General features: G+C 47.6%; 1 protein-coding gene across 1 annotated transcript in view; it reads right to left on the bottom strand.

Moving 5' to 3' along the window:
- SLC5A9 (solute carrier family 5 member 9) overlaps positions 1 to 22,748 on the bottom strand; it is a 29,165-nt gene extending 6,417 nt beyond the window's left edge. The window contains exons 1-13 of the mRNA XM_055724575.1: positions 22,391 to 22,748; positions 19,401 to 19,598; positions 17,918 to 17,989; positions 15,327 to 15,431; positions 13,315 to 13,479; positions 10,615 to 10,720; positions 9,961 to 10,041; positions 8,852 to 9,057; positions 7,902 to 8,037; positions 6,892 to 6,999; positions 6,557 to 6,707; positions 5,178 to 5,346; positions 4,374 to 4,589 (exon numbers count right to left, since the gene is read on the bottom strand). Coding sequence (XP_055580550.1) covers positions 4,374 to 4,589; positions 5,178 to 5,346; positions 6,557 to 6,707; positions 6,892 to 6,999; positions 7,902 to 8,037; positions 8,852 to 9,057; positions 9,961 to 10,041; positions 10,615 to 10,720; positions 13,315 to 13,479; positions 15,327 to 15,431; positions 17,918 to 17,989; positions 19,401 to 19,550 — 1,665 coding nt within the window. The 5' untranslated portion in view covers positions 19,551 to 19,598; positions 22,391 to 22,748. The remainder of the gene's footprint in view (positions 1 to 4,373; positions 4,590 to 5,177; positions 5,347 to 6,556; positions 6,708 to 6,891; positions 7,000 to 7,901; positions 8,038 to 8,851; positions 9,058 to 9,960; positions 10,042 to 10,614; positions 10,721 to 13,314; positions 13,480 to 15,326; positions 15,432 to 17,917; positions 17,990 to 19,400; positions 19,599 to 22,390) is intronic.
- Positions 22,749 to 23,020: the final 272 nt, after the last annotated feature.

Here is a 23,020-nt window from a genome sequence, read left to right as displayed (position 1 = left end):
CACTGGAACATAGCAAAGTTTCAGGGTACTAAAGGATTTCCAAAACTTTTCTTTCCCTTTCTCTTCCCACATGTCACTGAATGACTGCCTCTTCACATTGCAGAAAAAATCTGCAAGGGCTGGAGCTTACTTAGGGCTCAGACTCTGCCAGGTGGGAGTGATTCCCACCTGAAAGCAGCACGGACACACAGGTAACCTCATCACATATCATCCCACTGACCCACCCAGGAGCAGCTGCTTTGACCATGGTGAAATAAAGCAAACCGCCACCCTAGAGGGCCCCTCGGTGAAGCATTACACCAATGCTCCAGCTTCTAGCTCCCCTGAGGATGTTTGGGATGGCTGAAGTCCTCGAGGCACCCCTTTCTCCTCTTTGCCATGGCCAGAAGGACACATGCCGGGGCAGACTGGCAGCACTGTGTGGCCATGGAGGCCACCACGGGGCTGGCTACGCTTCCCTGGCACAGACCCACCAAGTGATGGGGATGTGGAAGGCAGATGATGGCCCATGTTTTGCAAGCCCGGAGAGAGCAAGAAAATACATAAATAAGGAGAACTGCTGACGGGGGAGCTGTGTTAGCATGATTGACTTGGACCTTGGAAATGCTGCCTCAGGCCACCATCCCCAAGGGCAGGGGAGCAGGGGGCAGCTGTGTGGCTGGTTCTGGGGAGCCCCGTGTCCCCTCTGAGTTTGCCCCTCTGTGAGTGCCAGTTCCCACCAGAGCTGAGCATGCTTTGCTCCCAGTGGCACTAAACGGTGCTGTGGGAGCTCCAGCTGCACAGCACCTTGGAGTGCACGGTGTGGGTACAGGCCAGCCAAAGCAGGCTTGGTGCTTCTCCTGAGCTATGCACCTTAAGGAGCCACTGAAGCCAGACCTCAAGACACAGAGAAAACATCCCCGATCCCAGAGTATATCAGGTGGAATCACCAATCCATCACCTTGTCTGGGTGAGCCCTGACCCCTGGGGACGTGACCTGCTCATGTAGTATTTGTGATCTGTGGGCTGTTTCTCTCCCTTTTCACCCTCACATCCTCCTTGGACAAGGGAGTTTGCAAGAAGTAAGCAAAGTTTTTCTTCTGTTGTTTGTAAACTAGAATAAATCCTTCTGTTCCAAAACGCCATCTGGCACCTGACAGTTGTGTTTCAGCTTCACAGTCTCAAATTTAATTGTAAGCTCTTTTGCAGTGTTTTCAAGGACAGCGTGACACAATATGGACTACCTACAATGAAGACATATGAACTCTGGAGCATACCAAACAAATTCCTTGCATACTTGTTTTCCAGCACAACATCAATCACCACAGGGATGGGAGAGTGTCCAAAACAGCAGGAGAAAATGCTACAGCTTGCAGTTCTTGGATTGTAATTCATTTAAAGCCAGGCACATTAGCTGCACCACTCTAACATAACATACAAATCTCTTTTCTTCTTTTGTCCATTTACTATCTCAAAAGCATTAAGATTCAATATTTAAAGTTGTCCGGGGTAGATCCTCAGCTGGTGTAAAGCTGCATACCTGTGCTCAACAGCTGTTCCTGGTCTTTGAAGGCAATAGAGCTATGCTGATTTACATCTGCTGAGGCATGATCTATCACTATATTTCCTTGGCTTTTCCTTCGGTGGCTTGTTTTTCTTTTCTTTTTGCCTGACAAAATAAATGGTGTAATTCCTAGCTCTTATACGGTGTCTTTCATCATTAGATCTGAAGGCGCTGCACAGATAAGGGCTAGCAGCATTAGCCCCATGAGATTTTTACGGGGAAAATATCTGAGGCTCATAAAGTGACTTGACCAACACATGGGACTGGGAAGCACCGGAGCTTCAGACACCCTCAGCCAGGACACCTGCCACAGCCTCCCCCCTCAGCCGCTATCGTGGGGACATACAGGCTCTGCACAAAAGGTTTGCCCACTTGCACGCCAAAACCCAGCAACCCAAGGTTGCCAATGGCCAAACACAAAGCTCAGGGGCTATTTTTGAGCCAGAGGGTTAAAGCCTGACACATCCATCCTGTGTGCTACCTCCTGCCCTTTCTCCCTCCAAACCCTTCTGTCCTTGAGCCACGTCAGCACAGCCACAGACTAACCTGAGATGAGAAGACAAGCCCTGCTTGCAGGACACCATGAGAAACCATGCCACCAGAAGCGGTGGTCTAATCCTACACGTGTGCTCACGGCTAGGGCAAAAGTTGGGGTAAGCCTGACCGAGGGAAAATGAAAAATGTTGGGTTTAAGGCTGCCCACTCAGATTCATGCCAGCCAGGCAGAACCCGACAATGTTGGCACCTACCTCAGCTTAAACCCCACACCTTCACTTTGGCTGTTCTCTGAGGAGCAAGGTCAGACCTTTCCTGTTGAAACTAGGGATAAATACTGAATGGAAATCAGACTAAAACCAAATGGGGGCAGACTCTCCCATTCCTACCAAGTTATGGGAAGAGGGAATTATCTACCACCTAGCAGCACAAATTGCCTGGCAGCTCATCTCATTTTCCTTGTGGTGGGAAGATACTGAGGGCAGGGGTGAGCCTATGGGACATGGATGGTCAGCACATCATTAGATGATTGATCTGGGTCTCTGTGTCCAGCTTCTCACTGCCACAGGCAATATCATTAATTCTTACTAATTTTCTTCAACACAATCTCTTATACAGAGGTCAAACACTGAGCTCAGCACTATGTGGGGTCCATAGCCTACCAAAAGGTTATCCTGAACATCTTGTTTCAGGAAAACTTCTCTCAAAAATCCCAGCCTATGTTTGTTCATGGCCAGTACTGCCATTTAGCAAGCTCTCCTCCCCCTTCCTGGCTCTCCAGATGTACCTGGGGGTTCAGCCACCCCACCTCGTCCTTTGCCTGTCTGGGAAAACTGCACACAGCCGTTTCAGACAAAATCCTGTCCTCCCTGACAAATCCATTGGCCTTCCTCCCTGGACTGTTTCCAGTCTGAATCCACCTTTCCATTGAAGAATATATCAAATAAGGTCCCTTTAAGTCCAGCACCTATAAACTCACCTATTTTTACTGCACATCTCCTCTAAAGAATCTCTTACAATCATAACCTCTCTTTCACTGATGCTATTACAGTAGGTCTTAATCCTGAACTCCCCCTCTTAAAATGTGCTTTAAATGTTTTAATACCTCCGAGGTCAAACTAAAAAGCCTGTAGGTGCTGCGGCCAGTTTCTTCATTTCCTGAACTGTTGGTATGATGTTCACTATTTGCCAGTGCTATGTTAATACATCTTATCTTGCTATTGCTGTGGGCAGGGAGCACTGCACATGTTTAGTTATCACAGGTCAGATGATGAGTGGGAACTCATTAAACCACAGTAATTAATTGCTGGCAACCATCTGGCCACCCCTGAGCAGTAGTGAACAACGTAAGCAGCAGAACTAATGGTGCCTCCTTGCCCGTATTTGTCTCTCCCATGTGGATCCTCTGATAGCTAATAAAAGCTGAGACTTTATCTCAAAGCAGACACAAAGACAGTCTCTCTCTCGCCTCCTCTCCTCTATCTGAGCACCTGCTTTCACGTAATCTTTAGGAGCTGGGTATCTTTGACACCACTAGCGTTCAATCAATCATTGATGGAACTGGTTAATGCTTTACAAGTTATGAGGAAGCAACAGATAGCAAATGCTGTGATGGCATCACCGTCATTTCCCCATGCAGTTAGACAGGGGGAAAAAAAATAGGGTTTTTAAATCTATCCATTAACCTTTGTTCGGGGGTAGATGGCAGTTTTGTTATATTGACAGCTGCTTTAAAACTTGGGACTGGCTTTAAGGTTTTATTATATAAAGCCTCCCAAGGCTGAACCACTTTAATGCATTAAGTAAAAGAAAGTTGTGTCTGACCCAAAGTTATTAAAAGTAATTGAGATCACATTGGGACAAAATGTTATTTTCCTAAATGCCTGTGTTGCAAAAGATATTAATCTTGTTTGCCTGCAAGATGGCTGGCTCTGCTGAAACAGGGTAGATGCTACAATTAGATAGATTTAATTCCTCCTCAGCAGTGCTCTGTAATATGATTTCATCCTCTTCCCCTTCTTCTTTTCTTTCTATCTCAGTTATGATGGACTGTCTGCCCCTTCTTCTTTTCTTTCTATCTCAGTTATGATGGACTGTCTGCCCAGCTCTAGGCACAGCATGGGAACTCACACTCAATCTGAAGCACTCAGTGCCTTGGGAAGCATTAACACTATGTGACCTGGGGAATAGAAAGCTGAGGAGCAAGGGCTTCTTTGCAGCATTTGCATTACACACCATTTCTTAACCATGGGAGGAACAGGAAAGGACAGATTTCAGAGATTTTTGGAAACCAAATGGGGGGTCTGAGAAAAGGGTGTCACTGCAAGTCACTTACCTTTTCTTCAGGGATTGGTGGGGTGCAGAAACTAATGAGGATGATGACAATCGCAGTGAGGACACAGAGGATGAGGGCAAAGTAGAGGTAGTGCAAGTCCTTTAGCACAGCTGGTCTTCTGTCATCCTCACCACAAGACGGTGTGCTATAAATAAACTCGATGATCATCCGAACAAGACCAACAGCTAGCCCAATCATGAGGCCCCAGAAAGCACCCTGAGAAAAGGCAAGCATAAAGAAAAGGTCACTGCATGCTACCTTTAGTTGAAGTTTCCCTTCCCTTCCTTTCCCTTCCCTTCTCCTCTTTCCCCCTTTCCCTTTCCTTCCTTTTTATTTTCATCTGTTTCTTAGACCAAGACTTTTCATGCCTGATGGAAACCCACACTGACATGCATCAAAAGAGGATGTCTTCAGTTAAAAATCTTCATTTTCTGTTTCTGCCCTTGAACATGGAACATATAGAGCACAGATAATGCGAGAGTCTCCTCCTAAAAACATGCCTCCAACTAGACTTTGATACTTTGCCCATAAAGTGTGGGACAACTTTGCCTTTCATGCTTTCAAATGAGACTGCCAAACAGTACCACTTGCAGTAGTTTCTTGGAAGCAAACACACATACACCAGAGACTGGGCTAAGATCCACTAACGCATGCCAGGAAAAGGCTGCCTCTTTGTAACACTTCAGCTGGACTGGCTTTGAGTTTAAAGAGTCTCAAAGGCTAGGTACTGAGGAGAGAGTTATTTATTTATTTATTTTATCAAATTAAATATGTATATCAATTGGTTGTTGACACTCTACTTACAGGCTCATTAATCCTCTTGCAGAAGATTGCCAAGATGAAGAGAGCTGTGATCGGTGGGGCAAGATAGCTGGTTATGGACTGTATGTAGTCAAAGAGCTTCCCACTGTTGGCTGATTGAATGATCGGGATCCAGAGAATACTGATGACTATGAGGATGAGGATAAAGACTCTGGAAGACAAGGATAAAATTGTATTAGCTCTGCAGGTAGTGGACTCCACCTGAAAATGAAATCTTGCAGCAAAACAGACTTCCAACTGCTCTCAGAGTTTCCTAAGAAAAAATCCACAATCACTCCCAAGAAGAACCTTTCCCTGTGTACACCAGAAAAGCGAAAATTGTTCTCTTCCAGAAAGTCAAGTCAACCACTTCCCAAAGCTAACTTCACAGATTTCGGAGCAAGTTGAGCTGGGACTTGCCAGTCAACATGCATAAGAGAGCCATAAGGGCATGGTGGCTCCCACCATGAGCTGGATCAGTGCAAGCCCTTCAACCTGATGTGTCCTAGAGAGTGACATGTTCTTCAAAGACTAGGTCTTGGATGTGGCAGAGAGACGGAGCTGAAAGCTTATGGAAGCAATCTTTCTGCCACCTTCCCAAGTAGGTAACATGCTCAATCTAGTGCCTTTGCCAAATCCCAACTCATTTGCTGCTTATTAAAATTGCTTCTGGGGTCTCAGGTGCATACCATAGCCTTCCATCTTTGCGCTGTATGTTATAGAGGTGTCCCCATATTGCTGAACAAGCGGTACTTCCCCTCTCACTACTCTACAGTGGTGGACTATGAGATTACCTGCAGCCTTCAACCACCTGAAAGCAAACTTTAAAACTTAATGCTCATGACTGGAGAGAAAAGCACCACAAACGTGCAGAATGCAGCTTAAATTCGGCTGTCAGGAGGAGTACTTTATATGCCCCTGATATAATGCAGTACCAAAGCTTGCTCACAAAGGGCACTATAATTTATCACAGAGATAGAGAGCTGGGAGGCCCAACTCTCTGCACTTTTCCCAGGGAAAAAGAAGTAATTGTAGAGTATCACTCCTGTGTGATGCAAAAATAACATGTTCTTAGAGACCGCCGGAGACCAGTGACTCCAGAGCACCTTTGGCTTTTCTAAAAGTTGCATTTAAGGCAGTATTTTTGTTAAGTTAAAAGAAGGGAGAAGCAATGATCTACCTAGCTCAGTGGTACACTCAGTGTTTCCCTTTGACCAGCTCTATCTGAGGTGAAGCTGGAAAATTTAATGCTCTTTCCCAGGCTGTATTCCTGCTCTATATTTTAGGCACCAGTTTTTTTCTAGTGAGTCCAGACTGGGGAATGTAAATGTTGCACTCAAATCAGATGACGAGAGCAACAAGACATAAAGAAATGTATGGACCTGCCCACAATCATCAGCTCCTGCTCTGAAGCCTTTCGGCGGATCCGCTGCCAGATGTCTATAACGAAGAGAGTGCTGCTGCTGTTGAAAATGGAGGTGAGGGAACTCATCAAGGCTGCCATCATCACGGCAATCATCAAACCACGGAGCCCTAGGGAAGCAAAAAAGAGAAGGAAAATCAGGACTAGACCTTTGGCCTCTCAGCACTGTTTTTTCATCCTGATGTCTGGTAACTGTGGTAAGATTTCCTCATCCTTAGGATGGGTAAGGGCAGTCTGATCCCCTCACACAGGGCGTGGCTCAAGCCCACCTCCACAAGTATAAAGGTTTCTCACCATCGGGCATGAGTTCTATCACAAGTTTGGGGTAAGCAATGTTGGAACAACCCACTGCAGCTCCACAGACCCTTTTACAGATGTCCGGGTCCACACAGCCCACTTCATCTGTAGAAGACAGAAAAACAAGAAATCACAATAAACCCCACTGAGCCATGGGTGGTTTAATTTGAGGGAACAAATCTTGAGGCCTTGTGAGGTTTCATATAAATTCAGAAGTGCAGCTGGAATACAGCTAGAATGAGTGGAGCTAAAGAACATTTTACATCGTAAAGTAAAGGTGAAACTTCAAGATGACATTTTGCAATTCTGTTCAGGGTGTAGATATAACTCTTCTGAATGTTGTGTAATTGTAATGCTTGGGTTTTTATTTGTGGGAAATGGACTGTTTCCATGAACCTGTCAGCTAGGTTACCAAGGATGCTGCAGGCTGACTTACTCCTATTTGAAGAAATCTAAGAGAGAGGGACTTTCCTCCAGGAATGCTCCTCCCAACCAGGGTATTCTTCCTGGGAAGTGGCAGGCTCCAGAGGAACCAGCAATGAGAGCCTCTTGGGAGACAACAGGAGGGGAATCCTTGGTCTTTCACAAAAGAGGGGTGTTTTGCATAATCCACCAGGAACTGCATGAATCTGTGTGGTAGATTGCTAAAACTCTCACCAACCACCTAATGAAAATAACCCATAGGGCCTGAGGGACAACCTCAGTGCTCTGTGTATTTCATCACACTGACTTCAGACAGACAGGTGGGTGCGTGCCACATCCACAGCACAGAGCTATATGACCCCAGTGGCAAAATTGGCCCCATATGGATCCTCCCAGTGAATTCTGCCACTGTGAGAGCACTGGAGTTAGAGGAAGGGCACGGGAACACCATTGTACAACAGGAATCTATATGGATATGGCTGGAAGTCAGCAGTTTCTGAGGTGTAAAAGTGCTGGCAGACCTGTGTGGGGTTAGGGTCACGGAAGGTATAAAGCTCTGCGGCAAGGAACATGGGAAGGCTTACCTGGGTAAAGAGCTCTGCTGATCATTCCTGGCAGGACAATGAAAAACATAGGGAAGATTTTCAGATACCCTCCCAGCACCGATCCACCTTTGGCATGGGAGAGGTTCTTGGCAGAGAGAGACCTCTGGACTATCACCTGCGATCAGTGCAGAAAGGGAGCAGAGGGTAAAACAGAAGCACTACAGAGAGAGCAGGATCCATCCTCTCTCTGACTCTCGTTCCCATGGATGACTTTCATCCAGCAGGATCCCAGGGTGTTTTGCATGCCAATGGCAACTTTCCCATCTCGGTTGACTGCAGCCTGCTGCCACTGCTCAGAGCTCAGTGCACAGGCTATACGGGAGGGCAGCATGGAAATTTCCTTTACAGGAATCATTTCGCCCTTGACTGAAATGAGGCCACCCTGACGACTGGAGACAGCAGCTGTACGGCAGCAAGAGACAAGGGATGAAGCAGACTGTGTGTGTTTTGGTAAAAGTTCAGTGGTGGGTTTTCATAATTATCCCATCTCAAAGCACAAAAGCACTGTGTCTTGAGAAACAAACACCGTTTTTTCTTGTTTGTAGCTTGGAAAGGAATAAGAAATGTGAGACCTTCAGGAATATGAATGGCTTGTCTGGAGGTCATACAAGGTCACTGCAGAGCCAGCTCCGCATCTACATTTTCATACCCTTGTCCCGCTAACTGCATGAAGATTCCCAGTACTCACCAGCCCACAGCGAGGTAAAGATGAAAGAATATAACCTGCTCTCTCTGCATCTAGAAGTGCACAAAGTTAGCAGCTTGCTGGGAAGGTGGAAGGAGTGAGCTATTCTGGTCTAGACTAGTAAAAAGGTAGTAACTCCAGCACAGTGAGACACGGTTGTGTTTCAGCTGACAGATCCACCAGCTGAGGAGTGGACTGTAAATAATAGTGTGGTGGTTTGCCTGCAGAGGGAAAGACTCTTTACCTGGTCAGTGCACCAGCACCAAAGAGCCAGCACAGAGAGACCAAATATAAGGCCAGGCCAGGGAATGTCTCCTGTGACTGGATCCCTGAACAAGTGAAAGGCATCTGCACGTGGGAGGTGACAGGTTGTGTTTGGGACTATGATCTTTGGTATTGCTGTGCTGTATTTCTCCTGAAGTCCTTCATACCAGCCAACTTTTTCAAATCCTGAGAAGAAAATGACAGCAATTTAAGGTCTGGTGCATCCTACAAAGTTATTTCTTTATCTCGGTCTCATAATTACTCTTATCTTCCCCTCAGACCCTTTCTTTTCATTCCACCCTCACTCTGGCAGTCAAGGTTTCTACAGGAGTCAGTTGAATCTCACCCAGAGTCCTTGTGGTTTTAACAGTGCATCCTGGAAGAGGATCCATGCAGGAAAAACTCCATGATCCTAATCCCCACAATGTCCCCAGCATAATGGAAAATATTACTGCTTTCCATAATGTCTCACCTCTTACCGATGTTAGGATGAGGTACCTTTGAGCTAATGGATATTTGGCCAATGCCGTAAGGTAACATACATTTTTGTGACTTGAATGTCACATTTCTGGAATGCCAAGTCTTTGCTCATACACCCTCCAAGAGCTATAGCAGGAAGGTATGACATGAAATAATTTGTATTTCTGTTTGCTAAGAAGACTTAAAGCAAAGACTGATGGTGGTCAGTTCGTCGTTGCTTTTTTATTTTTTATAATGCTCAGTTACACCCAGGTGAATACACAGTAACTCCCAAAGTCAACAGGGACAGTCAGCATAATGGCTCTGAACTTACATAAGCACAGCGAGAGCTGAATTTGGCCCTGGGAATGCAGTGTTGTGAGCCCTTTGGCAACCCCAGGTAGATTCAAACCTTTGCTGTGAAGTTATGCAGAACCTCACCTCCATACAGTTAGTGCAAAGGAGGAAGCCCGTCTGACAACCTGGCAAATGTTAGTTGTGCTGGTACCACTTCTGTGAGTGGTTGAAACTCATTTGTGCATCATACGTGAAAGGGTGAGGTACCTGCTAAGGTCTAATGACCTTGGGACCATTGAACTAGCGCATGATGCGACCGCAGGTTCCCCTTACCTAAGAACATGAGGACCAAAGCTCCCAGCACCATGATCAGGGTTTGCAGCACATCTGTGTAGATCACAGCCGTTAAGCCACCTGTCAGGAGAACCAGAGACAACAGGCGGAGTGCATCACCATGTACATGAAACACGTACCTCACCTGGAAAAGCGATTTCCTTGGCCCCAGCCCTGTGATTTCAGGACAGAGCCACTGGGAGAAGCTGGCACTGAGCTGGTCCCCAGGAGCCTATAACTGTCACAAGCCCTCCCGTGAGGCACAGCCCAAAGGGCTTTTCTACATTTATGAGAGGATTCGGAAGCAGTTCAGCATCTTAATATCTAAAGTTGTTAATGTTACAAAAAAGAGAAAAAAAGAGCAAATATGGGCAGTGGTGATTATCTGCACAGAGGGAGCAGGGAACCTTCTGCAGCGTTAAAAAATCCTCTAGAAAACAGTAATGTTCCTCCCATACCAGTTTCCCTTGCAGCAGGAAGGGAGAGGGGAATAGCCAGAGGTCCCCAGCAGCTGGGAGTGACAGGGCAGGTACTACCAGCAAGAGGGAGAATCTCTCCCTCAGACCTGGACCTGAATACTTACCCCTGTGTAGGAAAGGGGAAATATATCCTAGGCTCCAGTTTATAATGTTTCTTTCAAAATTAGCTATTTACCAGCTATGGTGTAGACAGCAGTCACTGCTAGCAAGACCACAGTGGACAAGTAGAGGTTCCAGCCCAAAGAGATTTGGATGAACAATGCTCCAGAAAAAATGTCTGTCTGGAATAAAAAAAAAAAAAAACAAAACAAAAAACACCACAAGGGCAGTCTGGCATTAGTAGCGCTCCGTGCAAGTGAAATCTAATAAAGCAGCCTGCAGCCCTCTGCGGCTGAAAACATCGATGGAGGAGGACACCAGGAAGGTGAAGTGAAAGAGGAGGAGAGAGCATGGGGCTGTTGGCTGTGAACCATCTTGTTCTCAGGGTAAGGAAAATCATTCCTCCAGGTCAGCGCTTTCAGAGGCTGGGGCAGCAGGAGGGTAAAGATCAAGGTCCTACGCCAAGGGTTAAAAAGTCATCAAAATAAAGACTATCTTACAGGCAGCCTTCATGGTAAGTAACCCTCACTGGCACAGAGAAGCATTGGTGGAAACTGTCACTGCTTTTGCTGACTGTGAAGACACTCATGGGGAGCAGGAGCCCGGGTATCCACAGGTACATGGGAGGGAAAGGAGGGCAAATAGCAGAGACCAGTTTCTTCCCAAGACTACATGTTGGTGGCCTAGTGGCCAGAGGACAATCCTGCTTGAGAAACCCCTGAAGAATCACTGATGCCTTGCACCGTGATTTATTTATCTGAAAAGGTCAACAGCTTGCTTTTCTATTCATGCAGTTCAACATACTAGAATGACTCCAGAAAAACTAGTTATACCTGCTGAGGACCTCGATAGACATACAGAAACCCCCATGGGCTTTGTTTTGCTTGGACCTGCTGGCAGAGAGAGTGAAACCAGAAACTGGGCAAAACCTGGAATTATACAGATAACATCGCTGAAATGCAGAAGGCGATACGGGAGATGTTTATGTTGGGAAATGAATTTGAAGGACACCTGCAAATCTGGTATGGGGCGAGATGTAGGTGAAGACATTTGCCAAGGGAGACCGAAGGGATGGGGCAAGATTTCTATTTGCTGTGCCTGAAATAAGCACCTTAAAAACACACACCCAGTGCAACTCCTAGCCTCCGCAACCCTGAGACAGGACAAACACCGTCAGTACATCCACAGGAGTCACCGTGTCTTCCGGTTTTTTTGCTCTCCATACAAACACTCGGTAGCTATGCAGGATCAGTCCTTTGACAACACTGTTTATTGAGCTCTCTGTTTTTCTTTGCAAGCAGGGAAGACTCTGCAATGCCCTAGTTTGGGCAAAAAGCACAGGGAGAAAAATCCTTCTTGTAACCAACTGCCTGCTGTCCAGCCAGCTGCTAAATGAGCTCTCTACAAACAATAGCACCGCTTAATAGAAAGCACCTGTCATGTCCATAAAGTCCACCAGCCACATCCGTCAGCCACGCGTGAATTAGCTGCACAGAGGAGAAATCACTGAGATGAAACAGCAATGACTGAGGCCAGGGTCCTGCTCTAAAAGGCACTGGCAAATACTGCTCTGCTGAAGGTCATTTTGAAAGACTGGTCTGGTTCTGCCCATACATTGACTGTGCAGCGGTGACCAGTGTAGTGCTGTCGCAGGAGAGATCTTCGATTTACCCCTCATGGCTAAAGAGGCTTCAAATACCTCTTTGCAAGACCTCATCCTGGGCAATGTTTCAAGCCCAGAGAGCAACGCTCCCAGAGGCAGTTGTGGCAGCGATGGGTGACATGACCAAGAGCTGGCCATTAGAAGAGGAAATCTATCCCATAATCCCAGCCTGGAACTCCTCTGCATGCGCCTCCCAGGACCTGAGGCATAATAAGCCTGGGAGGAGGACCCTGAAGCCAGCTGCAAAAGGCACATGGGTGCCTCATCTCCAGTCAATGTCTTGCAAGGCAATTTGGCATCTAAACACTTCAGTAGGGTCTATGAAAACTGACTTGCACTGGCCGTGGGATGATCAGCTGGAGACAAAGGACTGACATTTTCAGACCCTGTAATGGACTCTGAAATACTGTCCTCTCTCTCCAAAGGCACAGGTAGCTCTTAGCAAATCTCTGAGCTTAAGTTCTGCCTTTTTATTAACAGCATTTAAATGAAGAGAAATATCGAGTAGCTTACATTGCTTTTTTTGGCTGCTAGCATGGTACAATGCTACAAGCAATCCAGGAAAGATGCCGAGTTTTGTCTTCAGCCAGAACCTACCTCCCTTTCACCGTACCGTTTTTATACAACACAAGTCACAGGAAGAGAGAATAACCACAACACACCTATGCTGAAAACTCAGCTATAAAACAACATCAGATTTATGATAATTTAAGAGAATTTCACACCTAAAAGACGCAGCATGCCAGATCCTCAGATGGGGTAATGCCGCAGTTCCCTTGTCTATACTGCCTAAGGTTTGATCTGATAGAAGAGGAAAAGCAGGCAGACAGCTATGGTACTTATACTGTTCAGTAATTAGCTGCCAAATCCCTGTAAAGTTCTCACTGTGCATTGCTGTTTAATGAGGGCTCTCTCTCTTAGGATAGGTCTCCCTGATCAATAGAGAGGCAGGTATTTACTGGAGCAAAGCAGCACACTAACACACTGCTACTGTTTCTGGTAGCTGAGCTGGTCCTTTCAAGGACATCGAGTTATTTCTGAGCAGCCCTGCATTGTGCCGAGATGACCTACCACTGCCCTAGACACAAGGGTCATGTTCAATTGGATACATACGGATATCTTGGTGAATATATAGAGAATGAGGGACAGTACAGACATGTAGATCTGTATCCTTTGCCCTCCAAATCTCTTCTGCAGGTACTCGGGCATTGTGACCACTCCTGCTGCGATGTAAACAGGGACAAAGATCCAGCCAAGAGCCAGAAGTGCCCAGGTAGCCTGTTAAGGAGACAGAGAAAATAAAGGTACGTGAGTCAACAGATGGGAACATCCTTCTCCTCTGTTCTTTCAGTGGACATACTAAGAAAGCAGAAAGGTATAGTGCCATGCAGTGTATTTGGGAGGCAGTCTGACTTTTTCTCCCTGCTCAGAAGATGACATGACAAATGGAGGAATTACTACAATCTAGTTAGAAGCTTTTGAAATTATCCTACTAAGCCTTGTGTCTCTCTGTCATGGGTGGCACGTCCTGTTCCATCCTCCTTTGAGGCAAGATGGTGTATTCTGTTGCTCTGGATCTCTGACCGATAGTGCGGTATTTGGTGGCCTTTCAAACCACTGATGCTGTGGCAGTGAAGAGTTAAGTGATTCAGAGAAGGATGGGAGCATCTGTTTGTTGCTTGATTAGCAAGTGATGAGGCTGAGGCAGCAGACTGTCCCTGCGGAGCATAAAAATAAGCAACAGCAAGACTCTGCTGGGATGTTCTCCTTGCAGGCTGACGCAGATGTGCTTCTGTTGCTGGTAGATAAAGGGGCAGTTCAGTTGCTTTGCAACAGGTGAAAGGTCTTTTGGAAGGTGTAAAGGCATCTCCCATCACATATTTCTTCTCTGAAACACAGCAAAAGCCCAAACAGAAGATCCTGAACATAAATAAAAGCCATTGGATTATCAAACATCACCTGGCTGTCTCAGGCCATTACCTTTCATCCAAGTACCTTACATTAGTCCAAATTTTACTTTGATCAGCTATTTAAGTTACCAGAAATGAAACTAATGCCGGTGAGCAGAGGTTGTGAGTGATTGAGGAGAACAGCCATGACTCCTGCAGTGGCAGAGGCTGGCTTAGGTAAAAGATGCTTATATGATCCCTGCAGCTGAGTGATGTCCCATGGCAAAGGGAGAGAATAACAGCATTCTAAGGCCCATTTCCAATCTGAAAGAAATGAATCTAAACTCATGAAGTTAGATTTTCCCTGACATACAATCTTGTCTCAATGGGCTTCTAAAATGAACTAAATAGATGAACTTAAAGTGATATTGGTATGTCCTACATGCACCAGGCTGAACACAGGCACCAGTTTCTTCACAGATTACTTCAAGGTGATCTTAATGGTTTAGAAAAAACAACAGTGCAGTGAATAGATATCCCAGGAAAGAGCTTTTGGTGGGCCCTGCCTGTGCTTGGCAAGTATCCGGCAGTATTAGCACTCTCTGCTGATACAGACAAGAGATTTAGAGTTAGGTGAGTGATGTTTATTGTGAGGCTGGCACTAATCTCACTCCTCATCACTGCAGCTGAGAAATTTCATTAGCATCACACACAAAGGGTCTGGTTTTCATGCTCTGTGTGGTGTCAGTGGCAATTTTCCAGGCCACTTCAATAAGGCAGAATGAGACCTGCCTTCACACCCAGATGTTCACCCAAGAGACGTCACATTTTGGCAGCTGACAGGTGAATACAGGGTTGCCGATTCTCATGGCTTTACACTGAATTTAGCACCACATGCTGCTTTTTTTGAAGCTCCCTGTACCCAGAATCCTGTGAGTATCCAAGTACCTATTCAACATTCATTATCTTTTAATTTTAATCTTCATGAGTGCAGACTAAAGCTTAAAAATATGGCCATGTGCTTCTGGGAAGGTCAAAGAGCTAATAATTTTAGTGGATTCCACTTAAACTAAAATAAAGATCTCATGTTTTTAAGGCTGTCTGAATGTCTGGAGGCTTCTCTCCTGAGGCTTGAGAACTTGTAGCTGCTGATACTGTTAAGCATCTGATTTTGGAGACAAACCCTCATACCCTTTGTAAACAGTGACATCTTAGTTGACAACATAACTGACTTACGTTCCACTCAAAGCCCCCGACAGCAAGGCCCCCAGCTGCTCCAGTGCCCGCCAGGCCGATGAATAAGCCACTGCCCACATTGCTTGACATCAAGGATGCTCCAATCTGAAACACATGACACAGGCACAAAACCCAGAAAGTCACCCTGAGAAACTTCTGTATCAGCCCAAGCATTTCCCCTGGGTACTGTCTTTTCTCTCTGGCTTCTGGCAGGTCAGTAGCTGGGTGCTAATGGAGAGTTGAGTTTTCCTTCTCCTTTTAAAGCAGCTATGGTTTTATGTCTTAAAATGGGTGTGTCTGCTCCCTTCCACCACCCCCACTCCAATGCAAAGCTTCATCTCAGAATCGAGGTTCACTTTGTTAGTGGTTCCCCTGAGATACGTGCCTGTTATGGGGAGTACGGCAAGGTGAGGGAAGTCTGGTGGCAGCCACAGACACCTGAGTGTCCGTGAAACACGATGCATTTCCCATTCCCTTATTACTCAGCCAACAACACACCTTCTCCAGCCTCACTGCCCCTTGCTCTACCTCTCCATGTCTCGCTGACAGCCCAGCCTCTTTTAAGTCTTGCACTGCACATGCACGTGGTGCTTTACACAGCTATAGCGACCGCGGTGCTCTCCTGGAGCTCCTCCTAAGGGAGGCGATTCCTGAACCATAGCAGGGAAGACCTTAGGAACATGCAGGCCTTTTGTGTTTAATGTCTACACATAGGTTCAAAGATATTCGGCTCTTCAGTAGGCTGGAAAATGCTAATGCCTCAAGTAAACTTTGACTGCAAGCTGTGGGCATGGCAGGCTGTCCCCGCCATGGCTCATTGGCACTCTAATTGGAAGAATACAAGCTCCAAGGCGCTTTGAACAGGGCAAAGACAATCTGACTTAATTACTACTTTTATTTGGCATACCGCCTCAAGCTCCTTTCTGTACACCAACGACAAATCTCTCACAGGGTCAAATGAGAAGTTACCCGGAGGACAAGTCTAGCCCTTTTGTCTCTAGTGGAAGTTTGCTTTTAGACACACGGCCTACAAGGAGCTTTTCTCTCCTCAGTACTGCTACGTGTGAAACAAGGAATGATGGAATTTGATCTGCTTCTCACCTCTGAGCAAGGTAAAACATTAATACGGCATCAACAACCACACTGATTCCTGCCAACAGCTCTGCCTTCTTGTCTAAGAAAACTCTTGATTAGAGAGCTGGCTGCTGCAACATGAATTTGCAGCTGAGGCAGGGACTGATGCTCTCAAGAAATGTAAACAGTTTTCCTAATATCTATATCAGACACACAAATACGGAAGATAAATTGCACAGGAGCAGCAATGTAATATCAGGATTTAGTTGAGGCTGTCTAACACACAGCAGAAATCTGTCACCCCTGTAAAAAAAAATAAAATAAAATACATGTAAGCCAGTCATGTACTCAAGGTGAAAGTCACTTGGAGCTGCCTGCAGGAGTGCTGCAGAGGTTGAATCAGCTCTCTGACAAACAAAACTGAAAAGCAAACAGCGTTAGAGGTTGCTTTAAACCTAGAATGGTAAGTCAGGAGAACCCAGAGCCAACACAGTCTGTGGCCACCTGCGCTTGGTGCCAAAAGCAATGAGAATGTTTTTGGGCTGTTTTTTTTTAAAGAAAAAGAGAATGATGCTGGGGAAAAAGTGTTTCATTTTGGTACCTTTAATTTTTTCCCCCTCCAAATTAGAGAAAACCCTCAAGCCAAGCTTTTCCATTAAATGTCACTTGGCCAAGACAGGAATATAAAGAACGTTTAAGAAATAACAGATTTTAGAGGGGAGGGTGTGTCACCGATGGAAGAGATTGAAAATCTAGCCTAGTGAATTTATGGGCAATGTACATCCAAAGGAAAGAAATAAAAAAAATGCAGTGTTTTGGTTGAGAAGTGCATTCTGTTACTCACTGGAGAGATATATGGTGCTAGAGTCTGGCACTGGCTGAGAAGGATCTTTATTCCTGTGGTGGTTTTATTCCTTTCAAACTTTGAATTATCTTTATATGTACCTTTCACTCCCAAGTAAAGGTGCCTTCAATAGATTTTTTTTTTTCTTCATAGTGAAAATTTATGCTTTGGTGGTTTGAAGTTTATATTCTTTACATCGTTAGTCAATAATCTCGGCTTTACTCTAAACAGCAAAGCCTCGGAAAGTCCTGGCCTTTGGGATTACTTTTTCTTCGGTTTCTAAATGCTTTTTTACTGGATAGCACATTCCTAGATTACCTAACGCTTTCCTGGCTTGGGGACAACAGTATCTTTGGTGAGTTGGGACCAAAGACTTTCAAACCCAGCTAGAAGCCAGCGCTCCCTCACTTCCATCAATGCCAACATTTTTATTGCTGACATTCGCAGAAAATTGAGAGCTGAAAAAAACTGAAGATGCTGAGCTATCCTTTTGACCCAGCAGCTCCAGGCTGTAGCCCATTAACAGAGCTGCATGGGACGATTCCGCGTGGATCCTTTTAATCTCAAGACTACAATCAAACACGCAGGGACTGGGTCCCCTCACTAGACCTGCCCTCCTTACATCCAGAATTGCTTTAGAACCATGAGGAAGAGAAGGATGCATTTCACTCACAGGCCACCAAGTCATGGATCGTCCAGCTAGGAAATAGCCTCCAATAGTCCCCCGGCTTGCTCGTATCGATGACTGGAAGCACAGGAAAAAGAAAAGTATTTTCCTCCATTCACCCACCCTCAAGTCAGACCCAGTACCCACCTTGAAACATCCCACCAGCACCCTTTTGCACCGCCCTCGCCCTACTCCTTGGGTGTTTCTGCAGGAGGCTGGCTCGCCTCGCTTAGAGCAGCACAGACAGCTCAGTGCATGGCTCTGACGCGGGGTGAAGCAAGGGCCCCTGTGGAAGGCATCTAATGTTGAGAAATCCAGGGGTCTGTCTGCTCTCAGCCATGTGAAGATACACATTTGCAGCTCCAAGAAAGGCTGCCCACCTTCTGACAATGGTATGCGTTCAAAGGAAGCATTTCCCTCCTCACTGTCCAGCACCCCTAGCAAATGTCTTCAGAGCCAAATAGGGGAGAAAATGCCACAGGGGTAAGAATCAGAGGACAACCCTGCATCCCGTGGGATGCCAGCAAGGACTGCATTGGGGCACGGCATGCAGGTGCACTCCAGCATGACTAGCAATGCCCTGCTGCAGCTCCTGCTGCCCTTGCTTCTTCCCACTGCTGTGGATTCAGGGTTCCCAGCAGCCCCACACTTGCATGGCCACATCACACCGCCTGATCCAGGAACCGCATGAGAACTTCAGTGATTTCAAGAGCAATAGGATGTCCATAGGCCAGCAAGCCCCTCCGGTGTGAGTTAGGCTGAGTGTGCTTGCTGTTTGCAGCAACCACAAACTTGCCATCAGGCACCATAATAAAATGGTTTGCTGCGAAGCATGTATGCACATGGTGGCACCCAGACTGGTGAGCAGCACTGCCACCAAGCCAGGAGAAGCCTGAATGCCTGATCTCAGCGTTAGCTCCAAAACTGCTTTTGTGCATCTGTTAAGTATGCCAGGCTTCACCCATTGCTTCTGCCTGTCTGGGTGCAGGTTTTTGATAGTCCAGCTTTGGAAAGAAGCTGCTTGTACCTATTTAATGACTTCTGCTTGAATGTACCAATTAGGAAAGAACACTTCAGCCAACCAGAACATTATAGGTCTCTATGAAAGAGGCCTTTGCAAAGCTGCATGAACAAATTATTAACAACAATCTTTCCAAAGCTTTTTAAAGTCCCACTTCAGTTTCCTCCACCCTGACCCTGGATTTTCTTTTGTCCCCTGCCTGCTGGCACCTTGGTGTGAGACAACTTTGCAGCACAGGAGGTAGTCATCATCCCTAGAACAACGTCCAGGGAATGACCCCTTGTTTGTCCCTATGTGGGGGTGGTGGTGAGGGCTCGCAGGAAGGTCACTGCCACCCCCAAACCTGCTCAATAGTCCCTGGGGTAACAGTGTGCACAGAGGATGCCCTGTGCAGGCAGGAGGGGTCCAGGGAGGATCAAAGGCTCTCCACCTTAGGCAGACCTAAACCCAGTCACCTTGAGGACTCACCCATATCCCGACAGTGAGGACAAAGGCGAAGTATAAAACCACGACGATGATGTCTGCCACCCCAAAGGCCGCTGTTGTGTCCCCCAGCAGCGCGGGCAGCTCTGTGGTGGCTGGGGTCGGCTGGCTCATGGCTGCAGGCGAACTGCTCATTCTCTTTCTCACACTGGACTTTGGTGCAAGTTGGCCTTCATTGCTTCCCTTGTAATAATTAACAAGGTGGAGAAGGTGTGAGTGGGGGAGCCGGAGCTAGGCAGGACTGTGGCTAACATTTTCCCAGCAGGCCCCAGCAGGAGCTTTGGCTCCGTGGTTCATCAGTGCGGGCCTCCCCCACAGCTTTGCAGTGTGATCATCCCTCCCAGATGCTCCTGCATCCTTTTACCAGCAGTCCCCTCTCCTGCCCATTTACCCACTGGTGACAGCCTCTGGGACAGCAAACAGATAAGTGTCACATTGTCATGTCCCCCAGCTCTTTCACATCACTTTCCCCACAGCATCCTATAGGAGAAAGTTCCTCCTAAGAGGAGCTGCCCTAGAAGGGAGTTGGTCTTTCTTCCTGGTGCAGGTGGTAAGGATACTGATCTGTGCAGGATAGGTGCAGCACTGCACCCGCACCCAAGGAGCAGGACCAGCCACAGGACAGGGCACCAGTGCCCCTTTCCTCACTGGGTCCAGCCGTGTGCTCCCTCTTCCCGTGTCCTGTGCTGCAGCTCAGGCATTGTCCATGCTGCAGAGACCACAGCCCCAGCGGACGGTCAGCAGACAGGGAATGCATGTTACAGTGCACATACACATTGCAGACAGCAACAGGGGGAGCACGGGGAGGAGACAGCTGAGTTGTCTTGGCAGACTCTCCAGCGTGCACATGGCCAGCAGCGAAGGAGTTAAGCTGCTTGCGTGGCAAGCAGAGCCAATGCCAGGTCACCTACATGAGTCAGGAAAGCTGCAGTGGCAGCAGAGGCAGCAGCTGTCCTGGGGCATGGGCTGGTAGGAGGGGGCTGTCCCCTACCACAGCAGCAAAGTGCCAGCCACAGGTCCTCCTCCCCACCCTGCCAGCCAGCCGCCTGGGGTGGCAGGGTCGTTTCTCAGGTGCGTGGGGCGTCCAGCCCTTCTCTGCCGTTTAACGCTGGGGCCTGGCATGACCCATGCCTCCACCTCCCTCTGCACCAGGGCCCTGCTCAGGGGCACCAGGAGTCCACGATGGTCCCTGCAGCTGCTTCAGTTGATGGTCATAACCCAAGAGCCTGAGACAGACAGGCACAGACCTAGCTTCTCGGTGCGGTTCTTAATGATGCTAAAAGACAGTTGCCTCCCACAGATTTTGGCTCCTGACATCACCCTCAAAGCTAGGGGAGATTGTGGCATCCATTTCCTCCTTAGTTTATAAATACAAGTATCTCCAGACCATGCCTGGCCCAGGTCACCCTCTGGAGATATCTCTCCTCCCTCTCCACTGACTGAGGAAGAGCTACTTTTCTCCTTTCTGTTGAGTGCCCACAGTGCTGTGAAGACCCCTCCAAGACAGTGTCACTGTGCCCACCCACTGTAGCACCAGGGAAATCACAGGTATGCTGGAGAGGTTTCCTGAGTGCTTCTGTGGAGGGATGATGCTGTAGAAGACAAGGCAGTGGGTTGGGCTGCAGGCAAAGGCAAGGTCTATGACTGATGTTCTGGGAGAGGTTTGGTTTGGGGCTGCCAACCTGGCAGGCTCAGCAGGGCTTACCCTGGAGCACGTGCGTAAAGAAATCACAATGGGCTGTAGCTGGATGCTAAAAAAAAAAAACCAGGGGAACGCTTGGGGGACACATAAGGTGGTTCTGACTGTGACACCAGCCACCAAGACTCAAGCTCAAACACAGCTGCAAAGGTCCCTCCGCTACCTCTGTCAGCAGCTATCTCATACCTGCCGATGGGGGACCAGGGCACACAGCTGAGGACACCAGCCTGGTTTGGAAACAAGGTCTCCAAACACCAGCCCAGCCCTCTTGACACCACCAGCCCACTGAATGAGGGTGTGGGTCACGCCGCCCCTCTGCTCCTGTGTTAGCGCAGCTTTGGGAGATTGCTCAAGGCTCCTACCAGGGTTTGCAGAGCCATGACAGAGCTGGCTGTGTGGCACAAGCCTTCTCCAGGCAGTCCTCTGGCCCTCAAAGAAGAACCATCTCCTTCCTCTGCCATCCGTGGTCCCCATGACATACCAGATGGGACATTTTAAACTGAAGTGAGCTTTGCTTGTTCTTGGGTTCAACGGAGGCAACAAAATTTCTCTCTCAATTTGTTTTACCCCTCTGTCCCAGTGTTTTCTTGCCAATGCTGCCTACCTACGTGCTCATTAACTGCTCTGCTAAAGCAAGGTGCCCATCCACCCCTGCTCCTCAGTCCGAGACTCTCTGGAAGCGGTACCTCATTATCCACAAGATGCTTTTCAAGACTGAAATGTTTCAACAAGCTGAAGTACAGTTACCAGAAATTAAATATCTGGAAGCTTAAATCCCCAGGTGTAAGCAGGCAGCTCTCCCTGTGCAGAGCTGATTTACGCTCACCCACACACTTTTCCCTCTTAACACCACAGAACCCGAAAGCAAAAAGATAGACACCTGATCTTGAAACACATTAAATTCCTGCCCAATACGCCAACATAGCCAGTATCCCCAGTCTTCCCAAACTGGGAATCTTGATCCCCACAGGGAGCCCAACCCAAAGTACTTTCCCAACCCAGACCTTCACCCCACCTTCCCAAGGCCCTGCACCAGCAGCAATTAACACTTGCAGACACCTGAAAGCTTATACCCCTGAAAAGTAAACACATCTAACAAGCCGTTCCCAGCAGCTGCGAGCTATCACAGCTCCATCTGACCCACTAGGATATTAGCTTATGGTGGCAGGATGCTGTCAAGTGTTATTACACCAAGTGGATCATCCCAAGCCCTAGTGATCAACCCCGGTGCAATTGAGAAGGATTGCAGTGGCTGTACATCAAGCACGGATGATACCTCAAGTGTGTCTGTGGCAGTCCCCTTCTTCGCTGCTCAGTAGTCTCGTGGCCCTCTACCCTCGATCCCATTCAGGCAGGACTTGCTTCTTCCCACTCCTTGGGGCTGGCTGCAGAGGCGTGCTTCTCTCATGCTTTCCCCGGGCTGCGGCCGCCGTCCCTGCCCACAGCTGAGGGGGTGACGCATACCAGCATTGCGTGACACTCACCTTGGCTGCTGCCCAGGCGAGAAGCAGCATGGATCACGCTGTAAGGTGCACGTCTCCACCAGGCCCCAGCAGCAGGACAGCGCTTACCTCCTGCTCCATGCACTAAGTCAACATTGGTGGCTATTCGCCCCCAGGAGATGTGGCACTCCTTGCCCTGGGAACCAATTGGGGAATTCACATGCCCAGGAAACAATAAAAATTCAACACAGCTGACAAACAAACAAGCAGCCATCGGAGTGAAAGCTATTACAGCAGCATAAGCCCAGCAGGTGCAAGCAGGCACTATTGATTTTGGAGGAGGCACACTGCTTTGCTTCTGCTTATCTCCCGGGCACCTGGCAAGGTACCTCGAATACTCTGGTCAACCGTTAGGGCAAACCCATCTTTCCCCGCAGGCAGAGCACCTCAAAGCCTCCAAGCGA

The sequence above is a fragment of the Falco cherrug genome, chromosome 12, assembly GCF_023634085.1.
Source record: "Falco cherrug isolate bFalChe1 chromosome 12, bFalChe1.pri, whole genome shotgun sequence".
Classification (NCBI taxonomy): Eukaryota; Metazoa; Chordata; class Aves; order Falconiformes; family Falconidae; genus Falco; species Falco cherrug.
This window is presented reverse-complemented; position numbering and strand designations above follow the sequence as displayed.